The 27,372-nt window shown below is 48.7% G+C and overlaps 1 protein-coding gene across 1 annotated transcript in view; it reads left to right on the top strand.

The window, feature by feature from the left end:
• The window catches only part of SNX17 (sorting nexin 17), a 335,778-nt gene extending 308,653 nt beyond the window's left edge, over nucleotides 1–27,125 (top strand). The window contains exons 13-15 of the mRNA XM_069605478.1: nucleotides 804–878; nucleotides 962–1,003; nucleotides 25,484–27,125. Coding sequence (XP_069461579.1) covers nucleotides 804–878; nucleotides 962–1,003; nucleotides 25,484–25,600 — 234 coding nt within the window. The 3' untranslated portion in view covers nucleotides 25,601–27,125. The remainder of the gene's footprint in view (nucleotides 1–803; nucleotides 879–961; nucleotides 1,004–25,483) is intronic.
• The last annotated feature ends 247 nt before the right edge of the window (nucleotides 27,126–27,372 follow it).

The raw sequence follows: 27,372 nt of genomic DNA, 5'->3' as shown, positions 1-27,372 counted from the left end.
CCATTCAGGGGGGTCATCCTAACCTACCTGAGTCTACTTGTAACCAACTGTACTTACCTGCAACTTTAGGGAATCCATTTGGGTCCTAGAACTCTGAACAATATTTGGCTCCTTCCGCCTTTTCCCCAGTCAACCTGCAGCTACTGGTGGCTCAGTCCCTTTTTGAACCTTGAGAGACTCAAACTAGATCGGGTTGGACTGCTAAGACAGGGTTGGGTTGAAGTTACAAAAAGCTATTAAGAGTTGCAACAGTTTGCATATATGGTTCCAGTTGGTTAACTAAGTGATTTGTTACTGAACAGGCTGTTCTAATGGGACTACACCTGTGGTTTACTGTTATAAGAGTATTGCAAGGGTTTGTATATGGTTTATATGTTTTATAGTACTTAACCTATTTGAAAAATATAGCAGTGTGCCTTGGAGTATATAATGCCCATTTTCTATATAACTTTCAGTGTGCAAGTGTTTTCTTGAACCAGGTTATGCCGAGTCTTTGTACCAAACTACAGCCCTCCTTCCTCCTTAGACTAATCCTGGGGCTCGACCATTCTACCAATCCCTTGGTAGATCACACTGATCCTAAGAGGTGTAAACCCTCTTCATCCAAGGTGCGCTTTCTGAAGTTCTGTAAAAGACTGTGACTTTTGCAAAACCCCCCTAACAATTGTGCTGTGACCTAAAGAGTGGGCAATGAAAAGAACAAGCAATCGCCCTGTGCCAGCTTCGTTGTAGCAACTTAAAACATCTCTAAAATCCCTCATTATTTTATTGAAAGGATCAATTATTTTCATTTGATATTTCAGATGTTAAGGAAACGGCCGAATGGTTCTTTGAGGCGATCGGACAGCCAGCAAGCTGTGAAATCTCCGGCTCTGCTGGTAAGGAGTGGGGTCTCTTTCTTACTTAGTTTCTCTATTTTTGCTTTGCGCTGTGACTCACATTCTCTCTCTCAACCTTCCAGGACTCTCCCGATGGCAGTAGAGAACCTATTGTAAAACTATCGGTAAGTCGTGGGGGGATATCTTTTGATTCCAATTCTCAGTCTCTTGAGACCCTCTCCCCATTGTTTACATCTTCATTCGATTAATCTTGTCCTCTTTGTCCAGATCTTGCACCCACACAGCTGTGTGTATTGGTTGGCTTGCAGCGCAACATTTTCCACCAGTATTCGATTTGACTTTTTCTCTTTAACAATGTCTCCTTTTGATGCCTCTTTTTGTGATATATCATTTATAACACACCTACAAGGATAAGTAAGAACTCAGTATTACACATTTGGAATGACAGTAAGCTTCAAGGTGAGTAAAACCCTATTGGTAATTATAATTGATCATTTATAACGCGCTTAATACCAACGAGTGGTTTCTAAGCGCGGGATCGGAATTCAAACATGTTGCGCTGCGTTGTCTTGTATCCCAGACAAACACGTTGCCCCTGAGCAAATCCCCCTCCCCGAGCTATTCTTCCTCCTAATAACTTCTTCCTTATGTAGTTCTACCAAAGTTCCTTTTCAAAATAGTGGAACACAATTCTAAGGTAAGCAATAACTCTATCAAACTTTTTCACAAAGGCAGTAAGCAGTACAAGGTAAACAAAACCTAATGTTACACATTTAGAATGGCAATATGCTATTCAAGGTGAGTAAAACCATATTGGTAGTAAACCCCTTACACTTATTATATTTCAGGAATAGGTAGGCAAACCAACATTACATTCTAGAAGAGGGGAACACACTTCAAAGGCAAGTCAATAACTGTGTGACCCTTTGTAATTCATACTGTTTGAGGAATAAAAGTTACACACTAACACATAGCAAGTAAGTACTTTGCAACACTTGTTATTTCTCTGCAGAGGCCTTATACTTTGGAGTCCTTCCTTATTCTAGGGCAAAAGTGTTCGCAGAGGCAGAAGGGGGACGCTGGTGGTCTAAGAGCCAGCTGTAGGCAGGACAGGATAAGGCAGAACTATAGGAACGTCAGAGTTTCAGAGGCATTCTCAGACAAGTAAGTAAGAAGTGTTCAGGGACTTCATAGAAGGCTCCCTGTATGCGTTCCAGTGTTAGGCCTCGGCGAACGGTATGGGTGAACTCCCAAATACCCGAATCCACACCGGATCCACACAAGACTTGAGGTAAGTATTTACCCCAAGTCACAAAGTACCTCAGTAGTGAAGAAGAGCTTGCAGACAAACGCCTTCATGATGCAGCAGCACAGGACCCATTCTCTAGTTTCTTGGTCGTGGTGACAAAAGAAAAGACGTTGTAGCAGCAGTCGACAGTAAATGCTCCCAACAAAGGATTCTCTGGTGCTTCTCGTGGCTGTGTGATTTTGATGCCATTTTCCAGGGTAACAGCTGAAGGACAGTCGTAGCCGATCTGGTTTGCTTCGCTATCTTGGTCCACCACTCGGAACTTCAATGAGTGGAAATTGCTTCTGGAGGTCCAGCAGGAGTCCACCAAAGTTTCAGCGAGATTCGTTCTTTGGAAGACATTGCACATCACTCGGGCTCGAGGTCCCAGTGTATTGATGGTTTGCAGCCCAGGAAGGTCACAGCTTGTCGTGGGATGGCTTGAAATGCAGGTGGTCTTAAGATCGATTGGTCCCACCAGTCTATTGGTTGGAGCCGTCTTTGAGATTCCTGTCGCATCAAAGGAGTCGGCACAGTTAATGGTTACACAGCAGGCATCTCCGGTCGCTGGAAGTGGCTACAGCAGTATTCTCTGCTTCCTCGGATACAGCTTCAGTGATCGACTCCTCTTCAGCTTACAGATCCAGGCCAGTTATTCCGGAACCCACAAACATCATCTGGTAAGCTCTCCCTGCAGTTTACAGAAAAGGGCGATGGCTGTCCAATCCAGACAGCCAACCCCCCAGTTGCAACTGAATTCTATAAGGCACAGGAGAGCAGCAGAGTTTCGGACTCCTCCCTCAATTCATGTCTTCAGACACTCTGGAGCCTCAGTGGTGTCAGGCAAGATTGTAGTAAACCTATGGGAGAGTACACCAGCCTTGTCCTCTTGGCAAAGGAAAACCCAACTATTGATATAGGTCTGTACTACACAAGTTGATAGTGACTGAGCAGCCAGACCTGTATCAAGAGGAGTACATGTGAGCTGTAGGGATGTAACATATAGATTCACAATGACAAATATTCAAAAAACACTTATACTCGAGGTTTTCTAGTAAAATAAGTATTTGATATTAGTTTTAAAATGAGCATTATTTAGAAAGGGCAGTATGCAACGGTTAGGCAAAGTTAGAATGCAGCACCCTCTGAGAACTCAGCAAACTATGACTACAGGTATAGGCAACCCAAACCTTTGGTATAACCTTGTACTACACAGTTTTGGTAGCGTGTTGAGCAGCCAGGCTTATCTCAAGAGGGGAAATGTGAGCAGTAGTGGAGTTAGACAAAGATTCACAGTTACAGGTATTCAAATAAACTCTTACACTCAAGGTTTCTTGCATAAAAAATTACTAATTTATGTATCGTCAGTTTTAAAGCCTTCTTTAGAAGGGTGCAATATAATAGTAACACACAAATACACTTCAATACTGTACACTCTGAGTTTCTGAATCAGACAAGACCCCTTTGGGATGGCCTACAGACACAACCTACACCCACATGTGACTTCAATAACAAGGGTGCTGGGGACATTAATATCTTACTGTTGGCATTCAGAACACTCTTAAAAGTTGGTAAAAGGGAAAGGTTATTGGAACACAAGAGACCACAAATATTCTTAAACAGGTAAGTAATTCAATAGGTTAAGCCAAAGTCAATGGGCAAAAGTCTTGGATAGGATGAAGCACTTCTGGTAAGTACATGGAAAAGTCTTTGCACATGTTCTTAGGAGTCTTTGATGAAAAGAAGAATCAAATGTAGGGCCACAAGCTGATTAGACTTGTGAGTTGCAGAAGTTACATGCACGTCCACAGGGGGACGTCCAAGGGGCTCAGGCTTGGTCAGTCCTGCTTCCTGGGAGTCCGGAGGATCTTTCAAAAGCTTTAGCCCAGCTTAAAAGCAACACACACAATCGAGTGTTCCTCTCCCTGGCTCTACGGTTTCCAGCAGCAACTCTGTGGAAATTCAACCAGCTCTGAGATGGATGTCCAGGTGGCTTACTTTGGAGTTGATTGGTCCCACCAACTCTAAGGGAGAAGTCGTCCTTGCAGGGGCTTCTCTGACGATGCGAACTTGGTGTTCGGCACTGCAGCAGGGCTTCACCGGGCAAACCAACGGTCCAGGAGTTGCAGAAGGCATCCTCTTCAAGCTCTTCTTCGTTTCCTTCGTCCAGTGGTGGACTCTGCCTTCCAAGCCAAAAGACTGTCCTTTTATTCAGTTCTCTCCCATTCATTCCAGCCTAGCTGTCACTCACCCAGCAGGGTGGCTGTCCTTGCCGGACAGTCAGCTGGCCAATCGCCACAGAGTGCATTTGGGTCTCCTAGGAAACTAAGCACAGGGAGTTTCGGGCACCTCCCTCGCTTCCTGCATAACCCAGTCACTCTGGAGCCAGAGGTGGGTTTCACTCATGAAGCCCGCCAAAGGCAAAATGAACAGAGACCAAACTGGGTTTGGTGCGCAGAGAAAATCTCAAGAAGGACCTTTCCAGAAAGACATGATGAAAAAAGACGACCCAGGACCATTTTGTCAAAGATGGCTCGGGTGGTAGCTTTACCGGAGCTGCGAACAGCCGCGGTAAATGCAAACCATGGTAGTTCAAATCGAAACCACTGCCACCAGCCATTCAGTGAGGAAAGGGTAACATAAAATGTTACATAAGAAGCTAGACAAAGGGGATACTAAGTAACCCCTCCAGCACTCTATGGCAAGATAGTGTGCGCTGGGTCTAGAAAGTTACAATGCTAAGTAAATTCAATTACACTTTACTGCTCTGGGAAACAGTAGTTTATCCCAGACAAGGTATTTAAACCTTGGGAAATCTGAAAGACTTCCCTGTGTCACTGCACTGAAGGAGCTGTGTGACACAATGGAAAAGATGATGCCTATGGAGTTTGTCAGACTCCATAACAAAAAGAAACAAACACAGAAAACACATAGGGCCTCATTACGACCCTCCCGGTCCTGAAAGAACGGTGGTGTTAAATCCGCCACCACCGTTCTTTCCGGACTGGCTGATTTAAGAGTCCTGCAGGCGTGAGATGTCACTCCCCCCATGTCTGACCTGGTGGGTTTAAAACCACCCGCCTGCAGGCGGACATGGAAACACTGGCTCTGTCAAAGACGGAGCCGGTGTTTCCATGGTCCCCATCCCCATGAAGTCCTACGGGGCTCCATGGGGACTCCTACGGGACTCCATGGGAATGGGGATGTACTGATTTCAGCCTCCGTAATTACCGGGTCACCGGGGTTGTAATGCCCCGGTGATTCCGCGAGTCCTGCAGTAATCTTCTGGAATTTCCGGCATGGTTAGCGCCGGACTCGTAATGAGTCCCATAGAATTTAAAAGTTGAAAGAACCAAAGTTTAGCAAAGGAGCTGGAGGTCTCTCTAAGGCGGGAAGAATTTAGCACTAAACTGAAAATTCCCCCTAACAGCAACAATAACATACACTTCCTGAGATTTAAGTTACGTAGATACCCTTTTGGGATCGCTCTCGCTCTCTCGCTCTCTTGCTCTCTCTCTCGCTCTCTCACTCACACGCTAGGATACTGTGGACATTGATATATCACTTGTAACACTTAAGCAATACTGAGGTTGTGGAAAAAGGTTAACGTGTGAATACTAGGTTAACCCTTTCCCAGCAATACAACAAACGTAGGTACCACCTGTGAGGGACAGTTAAACACAGTCAGTTGGTCAGGACAGCCAATGTCTATTGAACAAAGTCTAGGGGAGCTGAGCCACTTCCTATAGATATCACAAGTCGTGCACAATTTTATGTACAGAGTTTGTAGGAATGATTCACTTTTGGGCCACAAGCTGTAAGGCTTGTGAAAGCAAAGATGCAAGCAGCTTTGCAGAAAAACCCGCTACTGTAAGTCTCCAGTGAGACAGACAAGCTACAGTTTGAAGGTCGGTGGCGGCAATGGGCTCTTTCCAAATCAGTGGCACTTCGCAGATTCAGCTACCAGCAAATAGTACCATCGCAGTTCTTGAACACTTTGTGGGCTCCCCTTGCTTCCCGGGTCCAGCATTCTGTTGAGGTGGCTCAGGCTTGGGTCGTCCTGCTTCGAAAGGGTCCTTAGGATCTTCCTGGAGCTCGGGTCCGGCTTAAAGACGATGCACTCGTTCCTTGTATTCCTGACCCCTGGCACACGGTTCCAGCATCAGCAAGGAAGTACAGCCATCAGGGAGAGGGGTTCCAGTAAAGTTTGTCTTGTGGTCAGTTGGTCCCACCAACCCAAGAAAAGAAGTAGTCCGTTCCGGGCTTCACTAGTCGATATGAAATTCGGAGCTGCAGCGCAGGGCTTCTCCGGGCAAACCAACGGTCCAGGATGGTGCAGCAAGCTTCTCTACCAGTTTCTTTCTTCAGATTCTTCATCCAGTGGTCGACTCTGCCTTCTGTCCAAGATACCTCGCCTTTTATGCAGGTTTCTCACATTCATTCGCAGCCTAGCGGTCACTCACACAGCAGCGTGGCTGTTCTCCAAGGACAGCCAGCCAGCCAACCACCACTGGGTGCATTCATGTTACCATGGAGACTAAGGAGAGGGATTTTCTGGCACCTCCCTTGCTTCCTGCCCTGCCAGACACCCTGGAGCCAGAGGCCGGCTTCAGCGTTGAACCCGCCAAAGACAAAACAAACAAAGGGACCGAATCTGGTTTGGCGCGCAGGTAAAACCCAAGAAAGACCTTGCAAGCAAGAAATGATGAAAAAGGAAGACTGGGCCATTTTGACAAAATGGGCACCCATGGGTGCAATACTGCAGCTGAGGATTCAGCCTGCGGTACAAATGCACAATGATAGGAAAATTAAACCACTGCCACCAGCCATTAAAAGTTGTGAGGGTAACATAAAATATGTTACATGAGTAGGTGGATAAAGGGGCTACTAAGTAACCCCCAGTACTTCACATAAAATGGGTTGGATGGGACCTACATACGAAAAACAGCTAAGTAAAGTCAATTTCATTTTACTAATCTTGAGAACAGTAGTTTACCCAAGAGTAGGTATTTAAACCTTAAGAAACCTCCAAAGGACTTCTCTGTGACACTGCACTGAAGTTTCTGTGTGTCACAATACAAAAGGTGATGCCTATGGAGTTTGTCAGACTCCAAAACCAAAAGTAACCGAGTCCAAATTAGATAAAAAAAAATAAAAATACAGGAGAGAGGGAGCAAAAGGTTTCACTCACTCCAGGATAAAAATTAAGTCCTAAAGTCCATCAAAAGAGCTGGTGGTCTCTAAGGTTGAAGCGAATTAGCACAGAAATGAGAATTCTCCCTAACAGGCGGGCTACACAAAGGGTTCAGCCGAAGACAACAAAAGTACAACCAGGAGCTCCCCCACCCAGGACGCAGAAGGACAAGCACACTAAAAATGGCAAAAATAGCCACCATTTTAGCAGAATGGTGATCCTTCTGGCCACTACCGCAGCCATAATTACCGTTTGCGGGTAAAAAACACAAGTCGTATGCCCACTGCCATCAGCCAGAATAGTAAGCTTGTCACTGTAACAGAAATGTTATAGGAGCAGTGAGAAAGGGGATACAGAGTAACTCCCCAGCACTCCCCACAAGGTGGGGTGTGCTGGTCTCCCAAAATAAAATATAAAGGGGATAGAAATCCCGCTCTACCCTTGAACATTTGTTCTGCAAGTTAAGTCTAGAGGAAATAAAAAAGGTAAGCCCAAAGGGGCACCCAAGCAACATTGCAAAGTGCTGTGTGCTGGAATAATAACTATAAATGCCCAAAGAATTATAGGAAAGTATAGATTGAACAATAAACTATGGAGAGTCGGTGAAAGACACCCATAAAAAGAGTAAAAGAAGGGATGAGTGGGGAAAAAGAATCCCACTCACTCCGGAACATATAAAAAGAATCCACAAGTCCAGCAAAAATTACTGGCGGTCTCGCATGTGAAGGTGATTTGGCATATAAATTCAAATCTAAACTAAGAGGCACCCCTGTCTTTTTGCTTCTTTTTTAACCCTGTACTGACTTTTTGGAGTGAAGTAAAGCTTCCCTTGCCTGTTTTGCTCATTCTAATGGCGAAACTGACTGGTCCCCAAGACTGCGAGTACTGAGAGACAGCCTCTCCTATGGACTTCTTGTATTTCTTCAGTTGCACACATGACCTTGCAGTGAAGTGCATTTAGGATACTTTGTATCCCTAACTTTTTATCTGGTGGGTTTTTTGTTACTTTGACGATATGCCTAAGACAAGCTGGTGGCAGCTGTGATATTTTTTAGTTTTTTTTTTTTCTTGTGCTCTTTTGCATATCCCACAAGTGGCTACTAAAGGTGGCTAGCACCCTGAAATGGCCGTGCCCCCAGGTCTTCTTGTTCTTTGGACATATTGTCCTTTGCCTTCTTCCTGCCTTATTAGGTCAGGAAATGCCTTCTATGGTAACCTCTTTCCTGGTCAAAGCTGGTGCTTTTGCGGGCAAGTGAGCTTTGTGTGAGCCAGAGGAGGGGGGGCTGAGACGATCTGGTCCCAGTCCACACCCGCTGGAGCATGAAAATCTGTTGCTGGATGGATGTGATCAGTTTTTGGCCAGGATTGGACATCCTTGAACTGCTTGCACCAAATCTTGCCTAACAGTATGCAACATTCAGTCACACTGTGTGAGACTAAACAAGACTTATCTGCTTGGTATTCGGTAACCCACCTTTTCGTATAGGTCTGTACTACTCAAGTTGGTAGTGTGACTGAGCAGTTGGGCCTATCTCACGAAGGGGTGTAAATGTGAGCTGTAAAGCTGTACAATTGAAATCCTTAAATACAAGTAGCCAAGTAACACTTGCACTAAAGGTTTCAGTTATAAATAGTTATTTATTTAATGTCACTTTTAAATATACTTTTAAAAAGGTAAGATTGTAACAATACGAAAAAACTTTGAAATTACTTTTCAGAATCCACCAAGCCAGTGAATAATCTTTGGATAGGTTTCATACACTTCTCCAGCATGGGGTCTGGCATGGATTCACATGCTTATGAATATTCCCCGTCATCAGGCTGGGAATCCTCGGTAAAGAAAAATCAGTATCAGTTTCGTTTCTGATCTGTCTTTCGTAGTAGTAACCAATCACTGATCTCTGCGTCATACTGACCACAGCCAATGACTGCCATCTCCCTAAGCCCCGCCTCTGGCAGCCATCTTCAGATTTTTACCGCACGTTCAAGTGTTGGGATCCTCGTGCTATTGCTCTCGAGCTTTAGTGTTTTTTTTCGCACTTTTTCTTAGGAAAATGTTCTCTTTTTCGGTCAAAAGAGCCTCAAGCTCCACCGTTTCTTTATCCGATCAACGGGGACCCGTGACGGATTCTTCTACGCCCCTTAAGGGTGAGGATTTCGTCGAGCCACGCTTTTGGAGGACTCCAGGAGTTTCTCAGGCCCATCTCGATCATGGCCCAGGAGAAGGGAAGCTCGACACCCGGAAAGCTGTTCAGGGTCTGCCCTGGATGCCAGCTTCAGAATATCTTTAAGGAGGACGAACACTCCCTTTGCCTCTACTGCCTGCATGAGGACAAGACGCACGTGGAGAAGGACTGTGCGTTTTGCGGCAATATGTCGAAGCGGACCATGAAGGACCGCCATCTGCGTCTCGCCAACTGGCTGGAAGGTAAGAGCCCGTCGGGCGAGAAGAAGAAGAAGAAGTCCGAGCGGTCTTCTAAGACCTTTGAGGGCACCCCGGCGACGGGGGTCCAACAGAAGGCCAAGCACCGCAAGTCTGCTGGCACCGGGAGCGCCGAACGGTCGGGCTCTACGGGCGCCAGGCAGGGCGCATCCTCCCCGGCGCCATCAACCACGAGCCAACGCTCTGGCTCGGGTAAGAGGAAGGCCGAGCACCTGGCGAAGCTCCTGGAGAGACCCCGGTCGAGCTCGAAGGCCCCATCGGAGGGGGAGCGAGGCGGTGACCCTCCCCCCAAGGAGAAGGCGGTGAGCGCACCTAAGGTGGTGAAAGCCTTAATCCACCCGGCCAAGGCCTCTATCGAGACTGTCGCAGCGGCCCTGGCTCAGCCTGTGGAGGCTACACCAGTGGTGGCGACCTCGGGGCCCAGAGTCTCCCTGCCGGCGCGGAGGGAGTCCTCTTTCATGCCCATCGACAGGACCCCCGTGAAACCTCCGACGGAGAAGAAAAAGGGGGGGCAGGAGGTTGTCGTCGATTCGGCCTCAACCTTTGAGGAGGAGCTGATCGAAGTCTTAAGCCACAGCGTTGGCGTGGAAGAAGACGAGCCTGTCGGGAGGGACCCCGACGTAGGAGACGACGAGAACGTCGAGGGTGCCGACGGGGCTCCTGACCGCCCGTCGGACTCCCCTCAACCAGTGCCGCAAGACAACTCGGCGGCCATTTTGTTGGCTATACACTCATTATGCTCGGAGATGAGGACGAGATTGCCGTTACCACCAACGGAGGAACCTCTCCCGACGGGGGACCCGGAGCCAGGCCCTTCTGGGAGCCCTCCTCCTAAGAGAAGAAGGATTCATCCTCCACCTCCTTTTCAACCATCGCGCCCTGCTCAGCCCTCCTCCCCGTCCACGACCCGTGGGGATGATACAGGGACTGACACGGCCGCGACGGGCACAGACGACGAGGTTTACGACGAGGATCTCCCGTCGTCACCTCCTCCCCGGGCTTCCCCGCCCGACGAGATTGGATCGTTTCATGCCATGATCGCCAGGGCATCCAAGCTTTTCCAGCTCTGCCCGGAAGAGTAGAAAGGTTTCCTTTATCAACGGCGCGAGACCAAGAGGAAGACGGTCATCGCTGTACCTCTACTGGACGATATCTGGGATGAGGGTCTCGCCCTCCTCAAGAACCCATCCACAACGCCTGAGAGAAGGGATCGGTACGAGAAGAAGTACCGGGTCCCGGACGCGGCCCCCTTGTGCCTTCGGGCAGAGCCGACCCCGGACTCGGTAGTCTCCGCGGCGGCCAGGAAGAAAGCGGGGGGGGGGGGCCTTGGCCTCTACGTCAACCTCCCCGCCGGACGGCGAGGGAAAGAAATTGGACACGATGGGACGCAGAGTCATCTCATCGGCAGCGACGACGATTAAGGCTGCCAACGCCTTGGCTATCGTAGCCCGCTACGACAGGGAGTTGTGGTACAAAATCGCCCCCTTGCTGGATTTCTTACCAGACAAGAGGGCGGAGGCCCTAGAGATCTTGCAGGAAGGAGAAGTGGCGTCGGACCACGCCATTACGATAGCGACGGACATCGCTGACACTGGATTTCGCCAGTTGGGCAACGGCGTGTGCCTTAGACGGCGTGGATGACTCAAGGCAACTGACTTCCGTCAGGACGTGCAGACCAGAGTCTTGGACATGCCGTTCGACGGGAGCAACCTGTTTGGGAAAACAGTGGACGATTCCCTACAAGCCATCAAGACGGACACAGAGACGGCCCGGGCTCTTGGTGTTCTCCAGCAACGACGGCCGCCCTTTCGGAGCGGCAGAGGCAAGCAGGGTGCCTCCAAAGGTTCCGGCGGCGGATTTTCCACCCATCGTCAAGCGGCCCGTTCGTCGTCGCAGGAAGCCTACAGGGGACGAGGCAAGTCGGTCAGACCCCGATGTCGTCGCCAAGCAGGACAAGGCTGCAAAGCCTCGTCGAAGCAGGACTGAACCGGCCGTGGGGTCGGGCCCCCACCGAAGCACCCCGGTGGGAGGCCGGCTGGCGAACTTAGTCAGCGTGTGGGAGTCCATCTCCACTGACCGTTGGGTGCTGGACGCCCTGGCCCAGGGTCACGCGCTCGAGTTTCTAAAGAAGTGCCCGCGCGTCCCCCCCGTGGTCAGGAAGGAACATCACGTCCCTCAACTTCTCTTGGAGGTAAAGGCGATGCTCAAGAAAGGCGCCATCGAGCTCGTCCCAAAGAGGATTCGGGGCTCCGGAGTTTACTCAAGATACTTCCTCGTGAAGAAGACCGGAGGATGGCGTCCCATCCTGGACCTACGACGACTGAACAAATTCATCAAGGCACAGAAGTTCCGGATGGTCACCCTCTGGCACGTCCTGGGTCAACTGGAGGAGGGCGGTTTCCTGTCGTTGTTGGATTTGGAGAATGCCTACTTCCATATCCCCATCCTAAAGGGACACCGAAAGTTTCTCAGATTCGTGGTCCAAGGGCGTCACTACCAGTTCAGAGCCCTTCCCTTCGGATTGAGGTCGGCACCCAGGGTGTTCACCAAGTGCCTCGCACCATTGGCAGCGCGGCTGCGCCTGGAGGGGATCCACGTCTACCCCTACCTGGACGACTGGCTCACCCAAGCAAAGACAAAGGAGCTCGCCGCGGAGCACACGGCGAGGACCGTCCAGCTACTCACGGACCTGGGATTCTCCATAAACTACGCCAAGTCCCACCTGGTGCCCGCTCAAGACGCACTGTTTCTGGGAGCGAAGCTCGACACAGTGGCGCTTCTGGCCTCTCCGTCGGAGGAAAGGACGAGGGTCATCTTGGGCAAGGTGCAGCGGATGCTGGTTGCGGACGCAGCCAGGGTGAGGTCCATCAAATCCCTCCTCGGAATGATGTCTTCTCGCATTTATCTCATCCGCCTGTGCAGGCTTCGGATGCGCCCGTTACAGGAGTTCCTGGACGGTCGCTGGATCCAGACGGGCAGCTTCGAGGACAGGATCACACTCGACGAGAGTTTCCGACGAGCGATCCGGTGGTGGGGCACCCGCGTGCATCTGACGGCGGGCATGGACTTCCAGACCCCGGGCCACCAGAAGACAGTGACCACGGATGCCTCCCTGGAGGGGTGGGGAGCGCACACCGAAAATCTGCACGCGAGGGGCCTTTGGCTGCTGACGGAGAAGTCCCTCCATATCAACGTCCTGGAACTCCGTGCAGTGTTTTGGGCCCTCAGGTCCTTTCTTCCGTCCCTCAAGGGCAAGGTGGTGAGGATCTTCACCGACAACACCACCACCATGTTCTACATCAGGAAGCAGGGCGGTACCAGATCCCCAGCCCTGTCCAAGGAGGCTCAGGATCTGTGGCATTGGGCCGTCGCCCAAGGGATGTTTCTGGTGCCGTTTCATCTGGCAGGGATAAAACACACCATCGCCGACTCGCTCAGCAGAGAGCTGCGCTCGTGCCACGAATGGGAACTACGACAGGATCTAGTGGACCGCCTCTTCCGACGGTGGGGCACACCCCAGATCGATCTGTTCGCCATGGCGACGAACTCCAAGTGCCGGAGGTTCGCCAGCAGGTTTCCCCAGCCGAGGAGCATGGGCGATGCTTTCTCGTTCCCCTGGGAGGGCCTGTTCCTATATGCGTTCCCTCCATTGCCGCTGCTGATCCGGCTCATCAACCAGCTCAAGAGGTCACGGTGCAGGATGATCCTCGTCGCACCTGCGTGGCCGAGGCAGATATGGTTCCCGGACCTTCTGGACTTGTCAGCGTCCCCGTCAATCAAGCTGCCAGTGGACGCGGATCTTCTCTCCAGGGAAGGAGGCGCCATCCTCCATCACGACCCGAAGTCGCTGAACTTGCAGGCCTGGCTCTTGCAGCGTTAGTTTGGAGGTTACGACATACCGGCCGACTGCAGAGAGGTTCTTGCAAAGGCCAGGGCGTCCTCAACTCTTAAATGCTACAGACACAAATAGAAGAGGTTCTCTGTCTGGTGCCACGCACAGAAGATTAACCCTCTACGGATTACGGCTCCTCAAGTACTGCCGTACCTGCTGACGCTGGCCAAGGCTGGACTGGCGCACGCTTCCATCAAGATTCATCTTGCTGCGATCTCGCGATACACCAGAACCACGGGACGGACGTCTTTGTGGTCTCATCGTCTGGTGAAAGAATTCATGAAGGGACTGTTCAGATCGTTCCCGCCGGTGAAGGCCCCGGCCCCGGCGTGGGAGCTCAACGTGGTGCTGACCAAGCTCATGGGACCTCCGTTCGAGCCTCTGCACTCAGCTCCGTTGAAGTTCTTGTCGTGGAAAATAGCGTTTCTTGTGGCCATCACCTCCGCACGACGGGTGGGAGAGATCCAGGCCCTTTCCTGCAAGCCCCCGTACTTGACTTTTCACGACACGAGGGTAGTGCTCAGGACGCACCCCTCCTTCATGCCCAAGGTGCCGTCGGACTTACACCTCAACGAACCCTTGGTGTTGCCTGTTTTCTTCCCGTCGCCGGCTGAAAGGACTTTGCACTCGCTGGATGTGGCTAGAACGCTGAAGTTCTACGTGGACCGCACGAAGAGTTTTCGGAAGAAGTCACAACTTTTTGTGAACTTTGGACCCGTCAATCAGGGGAAGGCTCTCTCGAAGGCTTCCATTTCCAGATGGCTCTCCGGCTGTATCATGTACTGTCATCGGTTGGCAAACCGACTGCTGCCTGGCCGTCCGAGAGCCCATTCCACCAGAGCGATCGCAGCTACCACGGCGTTCCTATCTGGTGTGCCCTCGCTGGACATCTGCAGGGCTGCTACGTGGAGGTCGACGCACACCTTCACGAAATTCTACTGCGTCGATCGGGATTCCAGGGAGGAGTCAAGGGTCGGCCAAGCAGTGCTGCGCAACCTGTTCGCCTAATGTGAGCCTGGTGAGGAGGTAAGAATTGCTTAATGTTGAGTTTTGGATGTAATGCTTAATGTTGAGCCTTTGCCACCTCCCGTGGTTGTGCATGTGTGTACTGCTATGTATTCTTTTATTCATGAGCATGTGAATCCATGCCAGACCCCATGCTGGAGAAGGAACAAGTTACTTACCTGTAACTGTTGTACTCCAGCATGGGTCTGGCATGAATTCACATGCGAACCCTCCCGCCTACCCCTCTGCGGCTCTTCACTTGGTCATACTGGCACTTCTCGTGCTACCAAATCTGAAGATGGCTGCCAGAGGCGGGGCTTAGGGAGATGGCAGTCATTGGCTGTGGTCAGTATGACGCAGAGATCAGTGATTGGTTACTACTACGAAAGACAGATCAGAAACGAAACTGATACTGATTTTTCTTTACCGAGGATTCTCAGCCTGACGACAGGGAATATTCATGAGCATGTGAATCCATGCCAGACCCATGCTGGAGAACAACAGTTACAGGTAAGTAACTTGTTCCTTCTCTTACACCCGAAGGCGACCTAATCACAAGGATAGGATTTGCATTTATATATTACACTAGCAAGGAAAGAAAGGTTAAGGGAAGCAAAAAGGTTAGAACAGATTCTCAGGAAATGTGAGGACAACTAAATCCTCAAATGAAGTCTAGATGAGCCTTTCCCAGCAGGAACGGTGCAACCCACAACCTATGAGGGACAAGCAATATCAAAGTCAATGGATTAGGAAGATTGCCTTTAGGGAGCCGGGACAGCCAAAGTAATTTGAACAGTCTATGGATCTAATGCACTTCTTGGATAAAAGTCTTGCACAAAGTTAGAGTTCAGAAACATCACGTGTAGTGCCACAAGCTGTTAAGCCTGTGAAAAGGGAGCTGAAATCGACTCAGAAAGTAAGTAGGTGCAAGTCTCAAGTGAGACAGCACGACTTAAGACAAGAAGGTAAGTACCCCCAAGCTCAAACAGTACCTCTGGTTAGATGAAAAGGTGGTCCTGCTGGATTCAGTCTTGCTATAGCCAAGCAGACCCTGGTTCCTGAGCCTCAGTCGTGGGGACAAGAGGGAGGATTTCTGGAGGGCTCCTGCGGCACTACTCAGGAAGGTCGTCGGCAGCTACGGGCTTTTTGTTTCAGCTGCACTTTGCAGATCGTTGGACAGTGGTTGGACTCTATGCTCCCTTGGTCCTGCACTCTGATTGGGAGAATCTGGCTTGGGAGGTCCTGCTTCTGGAGGGTCCTTAGGAGGCTCCTGGAGCTTTTAGCCAGATTCGTTCCACAGCAGACGTTTCACTCGATATTGGACCCTGGGTATTGGGCTTCTGCAGCAACAGAGAGGCACAGCAAATCGGGAGGGGAACCAAGTGGTGTTCGTCTCGGGGTAAGTTGGTCCCACTAACCCAAGGGGAGAAGTCGTTCCTGAGGAGCTTCTGTGGAGGTGAAAAAGGAGGTCCGCACAGCCGCAGGGCTCCACCGGGCAATTGATGGTCCAGGAGGTTGCAGCGAGCTTCGTTCACGGTTTCTTCTTCGGATGTTGTTCCAGTGGTTGACTCTGCCTTTAGTCCCAAAACCCTTGCCTTTATTCATGCACAGCTTAGGCTGTCAATCACACAGCAGAGTGGCTGTCCTCAAAGGACATCCAGCCAGCCAATCGGGATTAGTTTCATTCAGGCATTCCTAGAGACAAAGGACAGGGGAGTTTCAGGACCCTCACTCACATCCTGTCCTTCCAGTCACGCTGGTGCCAGAGGCGGGCTTCAGGGCTGAAGCCCGCCAAAGGCAAGACAAAGGGTTCAAATATGTCTCAACGCACAGTAAAAGCCAAGAAAGACCTCACAAACCGAAAATGGTGAAAAAAGCAGATGGGGCCATTTTGAAAAAATTGTCACCTGTGGTGCTTTAATGCAGCTGAGGGTTCAGCCTGCGGTAGAAAACCACACTGATAGGAAAAGTTAAACCACTGCCACCAGCCATTCAAAGTAGTGAGGGTAACATAAAAATGTTACATGGTGAAGCAGGATAAGGGAGGGGCTATTAAGTAATCCCCCAGCACTCCACATAAGATGGTGTGTGCTGGACCCACAAAGAGAAAAGGTAAGTAAAGTCAATTTCACTTTACTATTCTTGGGAACTGTAGTTCACACAAGAAAAGTTATTTATTTAAACCTATGAGAAATCCTTTGGATTTCTCAGTGACGCTGCACTGAAGGTGCTGTGTCACTATACAAAAAGCAGATGCCTATGGAGTTTCAGACTCCAAAAACAGTTAAAACACAAAATCCAAATCAGTTAAAACAGATGAGGGAGGGAGAAAAAGGACTTTTTAATTTGAACCCCTGAGTGAGTGGGACCCAAGTTTTAGCAAAAGAGTTGTGGGTGTCTAAGGTGGGAGGTTTTTTGCACAGAAATGAAAATTCGCCCTAACGCACATCCTTACCATTGGTGATCTTGGGACAACTCCCAGCCCAAATCTTGGAGAAAAGGAGAGCTCCTGAAGCTATTCGATGGATCATCGTTGGAACCAAGACTTATATGAAGAGCAGCCTGCTGAAGCCCTGACGACGACCCCTGCAGCTGACCAGCATAGACTACAGTGGTTGGCCCATTGAAGCCCTGCTCCGCTGCCGGATTTCAGAAGACCCTCGTTGGTGCTTCATCCCTTGGACCGTTGGGAACAACCAGTCCCCGACCCATACTCGCGGATCCATGCCTTGGAAGCCTTCGGAAGTGTCTGTACCACCTGGTGGACAGACCAGCTCTCTTTGGGCTACCTCGCTGCAGCTGTCTCATGTACAGGCAGAGGCTTGTGACTCACAGGATCTTCAGCATAAGCTTTTGTTATAGACTAATTTAGAGTACGCCGCCCTATAAAACACAATTAGAAACCCACACTGTGTCAAAATATGGTGTGTGGTTTCCAGCCTAGTCCTGCAGAAGCGTCAGACCCTATGATTAATAGTTTTTGTACAAGCCCCTAGCAGCATCTTGGTAGGTAATGCATTAACATGCATTTTATTAAACCTATGCCGCATTATAAATCGTCGCAAAGTTTGGTCATAGCACTTAACCACATAATCGAAAGATGCTTGTTGAGGGAAGCCTTGTCTTGCGTAGTCCTGGAACCTCTTCTTAGTGAGTTAAGTATGCAACATTATTCCCTCTGCCCCATTAAAAGGCGTTCGCCTTTATTTCCCTCCATGGTCATGTGGCGTAATTGATGCCCAACCTATAATGCTTGATAAAGCCCTCCAGGGAGAAACCACGCTTGTTACTAATTACTTTTTTATTAGCACCACATTGTTTTAAGAACACTATGATTTGCAAACCATTCTAGAGTAGAACCAAAAGGGCTGCCTCGATAAACGGAACAGTTGACAACCTCAATGTAATTTTGTCAGTTTTCCAGACATAACTTTTGCCTTTTGTTTTTCCCATCGCCGTGATCTTCGTTTTGTTGTAATTAATTTGAAGATGATTAACATTCGAGTAATTGTGAAGGGCTTGCAAAGATCTTTCCAATTATTGTATCTTCATATACTTAATGACTAAACTCACGGTAGACAAAGACCACTCGCCCACTTTTCCTGAGACTAATCCTGGACTGCTCATCCACCTACCTTGATTGATTGGATTTTGGCTTATCTGTGGCTTCCCTGTTTGCCATAAATAGGGTGGAATAGGGTGGCCTCCTGAAATCCTCCCCGCAATAATCCATCTGAACAGTAGGCATTATGGCTGGTGATTTTAATCTTCGCCTGGGTGATGGCTCAGATATCTTGAAAGATGCTCCGGGCGAGAGAATGCCCAGTGTACAGGAAGCAATATTGATAAACCTCTGAGCAAATGGCAGAGGATTACCGTTTTGGCCTTTTCCGATTAATTGATGTTCACACCAATTTAAATCTGTTGTGGCAATGATCAACAGGGCGGTATTCTTTCAGAAACCGTTTATTCAGCACTATAATAGACTATTTTATAATGCCTGTGGATAGTTGGAAATTAAGTGAAGGCATTTCTGTAGATAGTGACTTCAGCAACCATAAGCCCTCTAGGTTTAGCAGTTTGGGGATATAATGTATTTAATGTGTAGCTTTTTTAATACTTAACTCAAAATTACCTGAGAATCCAGCGCAGTCCTTGATGACAGAAGAAAGCAGAATATTTAATATTGGGGATAAGCTGACAAACCAAGGTGTGCTGTGGTACCTAAGCAGCCAGCTATGTCCATTGTCAACCGGAGAGACTCCTGCCCTTGCCTAGGGATGCGTACTGTTGGAGGACGGTGAGCGCAGGAGCAGTCTTTAGTGTCGGAAGAAGCTAGTGAGTTCAGCCTACAGGAGCAAGCCAGTGGAGGCTGCAGGGGGAAGCTGACCGCAGCGGTGGCTCAAAGGTGGAGTCTGTGAGGGTGACTGTCAACAGAAAAGCTAAGATTAATCCAGTTCTGCATGGTACAGGAACGCCTGCACGCTGGTGGAGTTGGCTATAATATGTGAAGCAGCGCTTCAAGGAGCTTGTGTGGTGAGCAACCCGCTGGAGACCTGGGTTTATGCCACTGATTTGGAGCAGGTGCTGAGTGGTCTGTGTGGCAGTATTGGAGAGGCTAGAGAATAAGAGGAGGATAGTTTAGTGTGGCGGAATGCAAGTGAACTGGTGGCTGCTGAGAGACACAGCAGATGGGCCTGGTCCGTCGATGAGGGGGAGGTGGTGACAAGAGGCGAATGTGCAGCAGGACCTCCACTGGTGTCTTCCCTCTAGCAAAGTGTCAGCATTCCTAGTACTGACACGAAGTGAGTCTGTGGTCATCTCAATGCAACTAGTGATATACGTACTGCACACAAGAAGGAAGGAGGTCCTTTCTTCACAAGAGGTAGACTGGAGGGGGTCAGGTGCTGAAGCGAGAGCACATATCAAATTGTGAATTTCCAAGTGGATTGGAAAGGGGTATGTCAGGCAATATTGCAAATGAAGTGCAGTCACTGAGCCTAGAGGAGTTCAGTCAGAGTCAAGGGGATGAAGAGTACAACAAAGGGAATAATCTTCATGGGTGCGGAGAGGGGAAGGGAGGCACGAAGAGGAACTGTGGTGAGATTGCGGACAGAAGAAATGTTGGCTGGAGTGTACAGCAGAACTTTGAACGTATGCAGCTCAAGTAAAGAACATTTGATGAACATGTGGATTGAATGTGATTTCCCAGTGTTGTGATCTACACCGTGAACTAGTGGCGTTTGCTCCAGATTTACCACTGAGCAGTAGAACGCTTTTTCTCTGTGGGAGTGGAACCGGAGATGGGTGTTAAGAGGAGAGCATAGTAATATGGTAGTGCAAGTAATATTACAGTCTAGGTCTTGGTAGCCATTGTCTTGTGGTGACTGAAGTTAATGTTGTATTTTCAGCAAAGAGTATAGCAGCATGGATTAATTCTAGCTATGTATAATGGGTTAAATATTTAAACTTGTATTTTGGGATATGTGTGACTCAGGCATGGGGTGTAAATGAATTGAAGTATGCTGGGCTCTACTGGAAAGCAACCTGTTCAAAGTAATTAGAGACCTTATTGCGGGCTCTGTAGAGGAAACCCTGCTTATATGGTGTTATAGGTTTACGGGCTCTATCGATAATGAACCTGGTCAGATATGGTGTAGAGGTATTGCAAGCTCTGTGGTGGGGGGGAGGGGGCGGACAACCTGCTGATTTGTTGTGGGGCTCAGCATTGAGTCAACCTGCATATGTTGTGTTGCTTTGGATTCCTGTGAGTTTTTAGTCTCATTTGGGTTCCCCATTAGTTAGAAAATGTACTTGTAGGATTTTGTTTAACCCTATGTGAGAGAGCAGAGTTAGCCTCTGTTTTGGGTGGAGCGTGACCGTTCTAGGTGGCATTAAGGTGGTGGGATTCAGCCTTAGTTTAGGGTGTAGCGAGTAAGGAGCCAGGAGGGTGTCCCTATTGAGCATTCGGCCATTGCATTTTCATGCTCATTCTAGGATGTGTGTGTGGCACACGGGGAGTGTGCTGGGTGGAGAGAGAAGGTGGGGATGTGATCTCAGTCCTTTTCATTGTTACTTGTGGTAGAGCTTAGGAGGTTTCTTAGATGTTATTTCCTTCTTTTCCTTTAGGCTTAGTAATAAATCGCCCATGGGTCCCTTAAATGATGGAAAAATTTCGATTTAGCAGCATCTGAATTCTTACCTGGAGGTCAAGGAGTTACTTAAACGTGCTTTATACGTTTGTGGTGCTTCTATTTACTCCTCCGTAGGGAAGGAAATATGTTGTAATCTGCATCTAGTCTTGTGTGCATATGAGAGAGTGGAATGTGGGCGAGTGAAGTCGGGACGGAAGGGAATGTGAGGATTTGAATGAGGGTGGCCATAACCCTGGGCAAGAGTAGCCAATCATTCTACATAGATGATATGGCATTTATAACGCGCCTATACAGAAGTGTTTCAAGGTGCGACGAGGCAGGGGAGGGGTAACGAGGGAGGACAGACAACGATCCTACTAGGCCAGGTGTTAGTCAGATCGTGCACGGGAAGGAAAAGGAAGTGCGAAGGAGAATGGGGAGAGGACAGTGCAGTACATGGGATGAGAACCAAACAAAACATTTTTTTTAAAGATAAATAGTAAATAAAAGTACTGCCCACGGGTGGCAAGTGCAAGGATAAGTGCAGCCATCAGGTGTCAAGGGATACAGAACCAGTCCCCAAGTGCGGGGGAAGCCGGCAAGGCAGTGCAGGAGTGCGACTGGCAGGGGAAGGGACCTGGGCCCGAGATCAGAGGGTGACCAGGTAACCAGTGCAAATTCAATGTCAGCAAGGGAGAGGAGGAGAAAAAGCAGAAGCAAAGAGAAAGGTTTTGAGGTGATTCTGTAATCGAAGATGATTCTCCTCTTCCAGAGGGAGGCACCAGCCGAAGAAAGAGATCTACCACCAACTCGTTGCTTGGAGAAGCGACTGACTCTGAGGGAGTTTGAGGTAGATGAGCGAAGAGCTCGAGAGGGAAGGTGTTTAGGGAGACAGAGTTGAAGGTAATGAGGCCCCAGGCGGCCTTATGGACGATGCAGAGGGTTTTGAACTCAATCCTCGCAGCCACTGGGAGCCAGTTCAGAAATTTCAGTCCTGGAGGGATACGATCCCTGGGCTTGAAGCCAAGGACCAGTCTCGCGGTCCTGTTCTGGATAAGTTGCAGAGGGCGGAGAGTAGAAGCAGGCAGATTGAGAAAGAGGCTGTTGCAATAGTCCAGCTTAGAGAGACTCAGAGCTCTAGAGACAGTGAGCTTCTGGTGGAAGGGGAAAGGAAGTATACCTCTGAGGAGGTGCAGCTGATAGTGTGACTTCTTAGAGACGTCAGAGATGTGTGGAGAGGAGGAGTGCAGATTCGAAGATGACCCTGAGGTTTTTAGCTTTGCAGGTGGGAGCAGGAAGAGGGCCAAGGGAGGCCAGCCAGAGAGCTGAAGGGAAGTGTCATGATCTCTGCTTCCAAAAGGTCAGGGTTTTCCCAACTCCCTTGGAAGCAGATCCATAACCCAGGTTCCGAGTGCCAACCAGTCCCAATTGGGACCTTTTGGACCCAGTCCTGGCGCCAGTGGCACCAGGCTCATAAATATGCCCAGTCCCAGCGCTGGAAGCGCCGGGCTCATAATGCTTGGGTGGACTTACCTTCAGCAGACCATACTGCTTACTTGCCTGCCAGTTGAGCCTCTGATCCTCTTCTGTTTGGAACTACTTTTCCTGTTGGGTGGGGCTGGAGCCACTCCCTAGATTCAGAACACTGGAACTCTTCTGGAAGGCAGGAACTCTTTTCTTACCAGGAACTCTTTTCTTACCTAGGCGTGGCTGTGGAAGGAGACACCTAAGCACTACAGGAGGCTATTTAAACCACACCCGGTGGATGAATCTTGCTTTGCGTTATTCTGCAACCTCTGCAGCAGAACGCTCATCGTGTCTTCTGCATCCGGTCCTGGGCCTAAGGAAAAAGGCTTACCATCCTGAATCCAGTCTTCAGCAACACCTATGAAGACAAGAAAGAACAGGTTAGCATTCCGGCATCTGAAAGGCAAAGGCTTACCATCCTGAATCCAGTCTTCAGCAACACCTATAAAGACAAGAAAGAACAGGTTAGCATTCCGGCATCTGAAAGGCAAAGGCTTACCTACTCTTCGTGCGCTCCGGAGGTCTTCACACTGCATTCCGGCATCTGAAAGGCAAAAGTTTACCAACTCTTCGCACGCTCCGGAGGCCTTCGGCGCTGCATCCCGCATCTGAAAGACAAAACAAGGTGCGTTTAAAGACATTGGGGAACTTTAATACTCACGTGCCATTACTCCTTTCCACATCTAATCCAGTGGGTATTCCGGCACCCTGCAGCCGCTCCGAACTCGTACCTGCATAATAAAAAGACAGTTAGAGCGCATAGTGAAGCAGGCAACAAGCGCTTACGTGCTTCCAGGCGCTTCTATTCATCACACGGGCTCCATCTTCAACTCACTTCAGCCCGTCATCCGCCATCGCCGGAACCCTGCAAAACAAGAGACATCATTACTAAAGACTTTAAAGACATTTGAATGACTCGAAACTTACCGTTCGTGCAGTAAACGACGGACAGCAGTCCTCTGAAGTCAAGAGGCCTGCGCTACCTATCCAGTGAAGAAACTGGTTACAGCACCCTGCCCCGAGGCAGATGGAGAGCTCGGCATTCACTTACCTAAGGTGAGAGCGTTAACCTTTGGGGGTCTACAGGAGAGGAGAAGAGGAAAGAGATGGGGACACCCCAATAACCCCAGTTCATTAACCCCATATTTTCTATCTGCAGACATCTTACTCTACACGTCAGGCATACAGTGCACAGAGGTCCAGCCCAAAGAGCCAACCGGGTGCTACACATCACCTTTGAAGATACGGTAGTCGCCCCGTCAAGACCGGCGCCTCTGCGAGAATCAGGTGAGCGTTACAGGAAGAAGGGAGCGGGTGTGCCGATGAGAAGCTCAGTCTTGCAGGCATTAAGGCAGAGGGCATTGGCAGCACACCACTCCTGGATAGCAGACAGTCAGAGATGAGGGAAATGGAGGAGGAGAGGGTAGCCTGAAGATGAGCTGGGTGTCATCCGCATAGCACTGAAAACTGGGGCAGAGAGCGGCGATGCAGTGGGCCAGGAGTGCCAGGTATTGGTTGAACAGCCAGGTAGAGAGGTTAGACCCCTGGGGGACACCACAAAAAGATGGCAGAGAGGGCCTGGGAAGGTCGGTCGGAGAGGAGAGGAAAGAAGTCGGCCACTCCAGAGCCTGACCGGTGATGCCCAGGTTATCACGGAGACGGTTGAGCAGGATGGTATGGTTCACTGTATCAAAGGCAGAAGCGAGATCAAGCAGGATGAGAACGCAAGGGGTGTTAGAGTCAAGGTTGGAGAGCAGGTCTTCACGGATGCTCAGGAGAGCAGTTTCCATGCTTCTGGCAGCTCTGAAGCCAGCCTGATGGTCATGAAGACAGCCGACAGATTCAGTGTGGAGATTGAATTAGGAGATGGCCAGTTTCTCCAGGAGCTTGCCCAGGAAGGGAGTACATACGTATGCCTCGTGGAACTAATGTAGACTGGATTAATACTTGTAATTGAATTCGTTTAAAAATACCTCGCAATCCAGCGTAGTCTGTGACGATAGAAGAAAGCAGCATTTAGAACAGTGTGTTTCACACTAAGCTTAAAGGTAACTAAATAAATGGTTTTCCTCCATCGCTTTACCCCTTCTTATCCATTCTGTTTTTATAAACCTTTGACCCCTTATATGGGCAGAGAGTACAGCGGAGTGGTAGATTTGGAAGATGGGCGTGCGGTGGGGGCGATCCAGAGGGCCCGATTAGAGTGGGGATGGAAAGAATTACTCCATACCTGTAGGGCTGTGTGCACGCCCGGGGGGTCCTGAAAGTGACATGTATGCTGTGCAAAGCTGCCTAGTCATCTCCTGAGATGAGGGGTGGGGTGGCTATGAACACGAGAAATAATGCTCTGTCATTTATATTGGCTGTATTGTTTGATAACCTAACAGTGACCTATCTTTCTCCTGTCGACTACGGTTTCATTATTTTTTCTTTTATTGTTTAAAGCGCGGACCTAGCTCGAGGGCAGCAGAGCGCTGTATATGGTGTGCGTAACCAGCATTTGGGATGGCATCTATTTAACTAGTGCAATACTGTGATTGGAGCACTGTGCGCCTGGATGTGTCCATTGAAGTAATTCCGTGGCCAGTAGTTGCATTACTTTGCACTGAACATTGGCTCTCATCTCAAATCCTACTTCCCTACGGGCTCTCAGTCCTACCTCAATCCTTCACCTGCTCTCATAATGTGGTTGTATGCTGTTTGTTTACTTCGTCATGGTTAGGGTGTTGTGTGCTAGTAAAACCCACTTTCCTGCATCTAGTCGGCAGACCTGTTGAGGATTGTGACACATGCTTGACAAAAGCCTGTCTCCTATTGGTTGATTTTTGCTCTATTTTGCATTCACACATCCATTGTATTAAGCTGGATTGCTTACTCTGGGTTTACTTTGCTGGTCGTGTCATGCACACCCCAAGTACTGTCGCTAGCTAGTTGCGCTTGTAGGTTGGTCGCGCCTGCTGGTAATGCAAATGGCAGTGGTGTGCGTTATAAATACCACAAACACATGGCATGCTATCCTCACAATGTAGCAGAAATGTTTTTTTTGTAGAACCAGCAATGTAATAGTTAGGATGGAACTCATGGTTGATAGTAATTAAAGTGGCTTGTCTTGCCATAACATGGTAACCTATTTAATGTGTTCTTTCTTCCGGCCTGTGTAGAGTAAGCTATCATCAGTCAGTCTCCGTGGAATCAGCAACTCAAGCTCATCTGGTGACCTGGCCAATGACTTCCATGGGAACTACGCCTTTGAAGGGATCGGCGAGGACGACCTTTAACAAGCCTACTGCTTTTAATGCCCGACGATACACTGCATTGGCCAGAGGGGCTGGACAATCTCATTCTCTACTGGCTCTTGGGAGATGAGGGAATTGAACCCACTCAGTCGTGCCGATCTCCAGAAGATATGAGAGGCTTGTGCTAGCCTGTGGGGGACCATCCTTGCCATGTCTGTCCTGTGCTCTGGGGGGTGTCAGTATGTATTCTCTGCTCCCTTGGTGCACCTCGATCTACACTTGCTAGACCGCTCTTGTGAAATGGATCTTTACATTCTTAAAATCCAAGTATGCAATTATTACCTTTGCCCTTGAACACTTGACCGTGCAAATTTCATTCCATCTTTGAAACCCTTATGGTATAGCTCAGAAACTTTGCCATGGGATTGTAACTGGGCTTGGCGTGGCCTTTTGCCTACCAGTCGATACACAGTTAACAAACTTGTTCACTGCCAGCTTGCCTGGGCTTTCCCCGCTGTAATCCTCACTAATGCTTAGAACTGTGATAAGAATTGAATTACCCCATTAAGGTAATCGGCGTGAGCTAGTGATTTGCCCAGGGTCAAGAAACCTAAATACTTCAAGATGAAATTATAACCCCAAATATTCCAAGTATCACCAGCATTCCGCTGTGTATCACCTTGCACCCTTCTGCACCTTCATTAGAACACTGTGCTTCCTCTCTCCAGTTCAGACCACACCAGCTCCCTATTTCTGCTGCTCCTGGGCCTGACCGAAGCCCAGTGCTCTTTAAATGCTCGGTCATGACTGAAAGCGCTTTACCAGAACCAAGAAATAAGCAGCTATATAGCTTGGCTGCAATACATTAGCTACATTATATGAATGTATGAAAGTGCAATGAATTTCAGCAGAACTAAGTGTTCACTTTTACTCCTCCCAGTACAGCGGGTCGATGTAGGAGGAAATTCAGGTTGTTAATACCAGTCTCATTTTTTGTGTTTTGGGGGTTTTGCAATATCACATTTCGCATGGAAAAAATCACCAGCACTTAACATCTGAGCAATTTCTAAGCCAAGGGTTGCAAATACAAATGCATGTTGGGATAACCTACAATTTGTTGGTTGCGTTTTAGGGCAAATACCTGCCCCCTGGCCAGTCATGGAACAGAGCTTGCACTTCTAACCAATCAATTTGCACATAATAGCTACAAGAGTGAGTAGGTGACAATCTCAGTGGGACTGTCCAATAGGCTTTCTTGATAGCTCTATCCAGGAGGTTAAAAGCTTAACCGCCAAGTCTTCATAATTGCCAAATTAGTGTTTTAGTGTTTTTTTTGCACAGAGAACAATTTAAGAAATACCATTTTATATCTGTAAATCTAGGAAGAGACAGTATTCTGATATACAGTACCTGTAATCTTTCATTATAAATAGTAATCTATAGCATACTGTTCATATGCTTGTAATCCTGTAGTTATTCTGCTATGTTTACAAATCGATATGAGCATAATTGTATATTAACAAATGTTTACAAAGTGCAACAATAATTAAAGTGATTCTGATTGGTTGGTTTGTTTCTTGTTACTGTATCAGCATGAAGATTGCCATACATTATACATTGCACTCAAGGTCTTCAACAGAGGTGGTCACTGGTAATTGGCCATTTCCCCCATGTGTTCTTTTAGTCTATTGGGAGAGACCATTTGGCAACATTTAATGCATAGAATTAGCATAATGGCCTGCATGGCGGGCCATACTGCCCATGATTCAGGACTGACCTGTTGACTGTGGCTTTCTTTTCTTTTTCTTGATGAA

Source organism: Ambystoma mexicanum, chromosome 4p, assembly GCF_040938575.1.
Source record: "Ambystoma mexicanum isolate Mex_15411 chromosome 4p, UKY_AmexF1_1, whole genome shotgun sequence".
Lineage (NCBI taxonomy): Eukaryota > Metazoa > Chordata > Amphibia > Caudata > Ambystomatidae > Ambystoma > Ambystoma mexicanum.
Note: the sequence above shows the minus strand (reverse complement) of the source record. Positions and strands in the feature narration are given on the sequence as shown.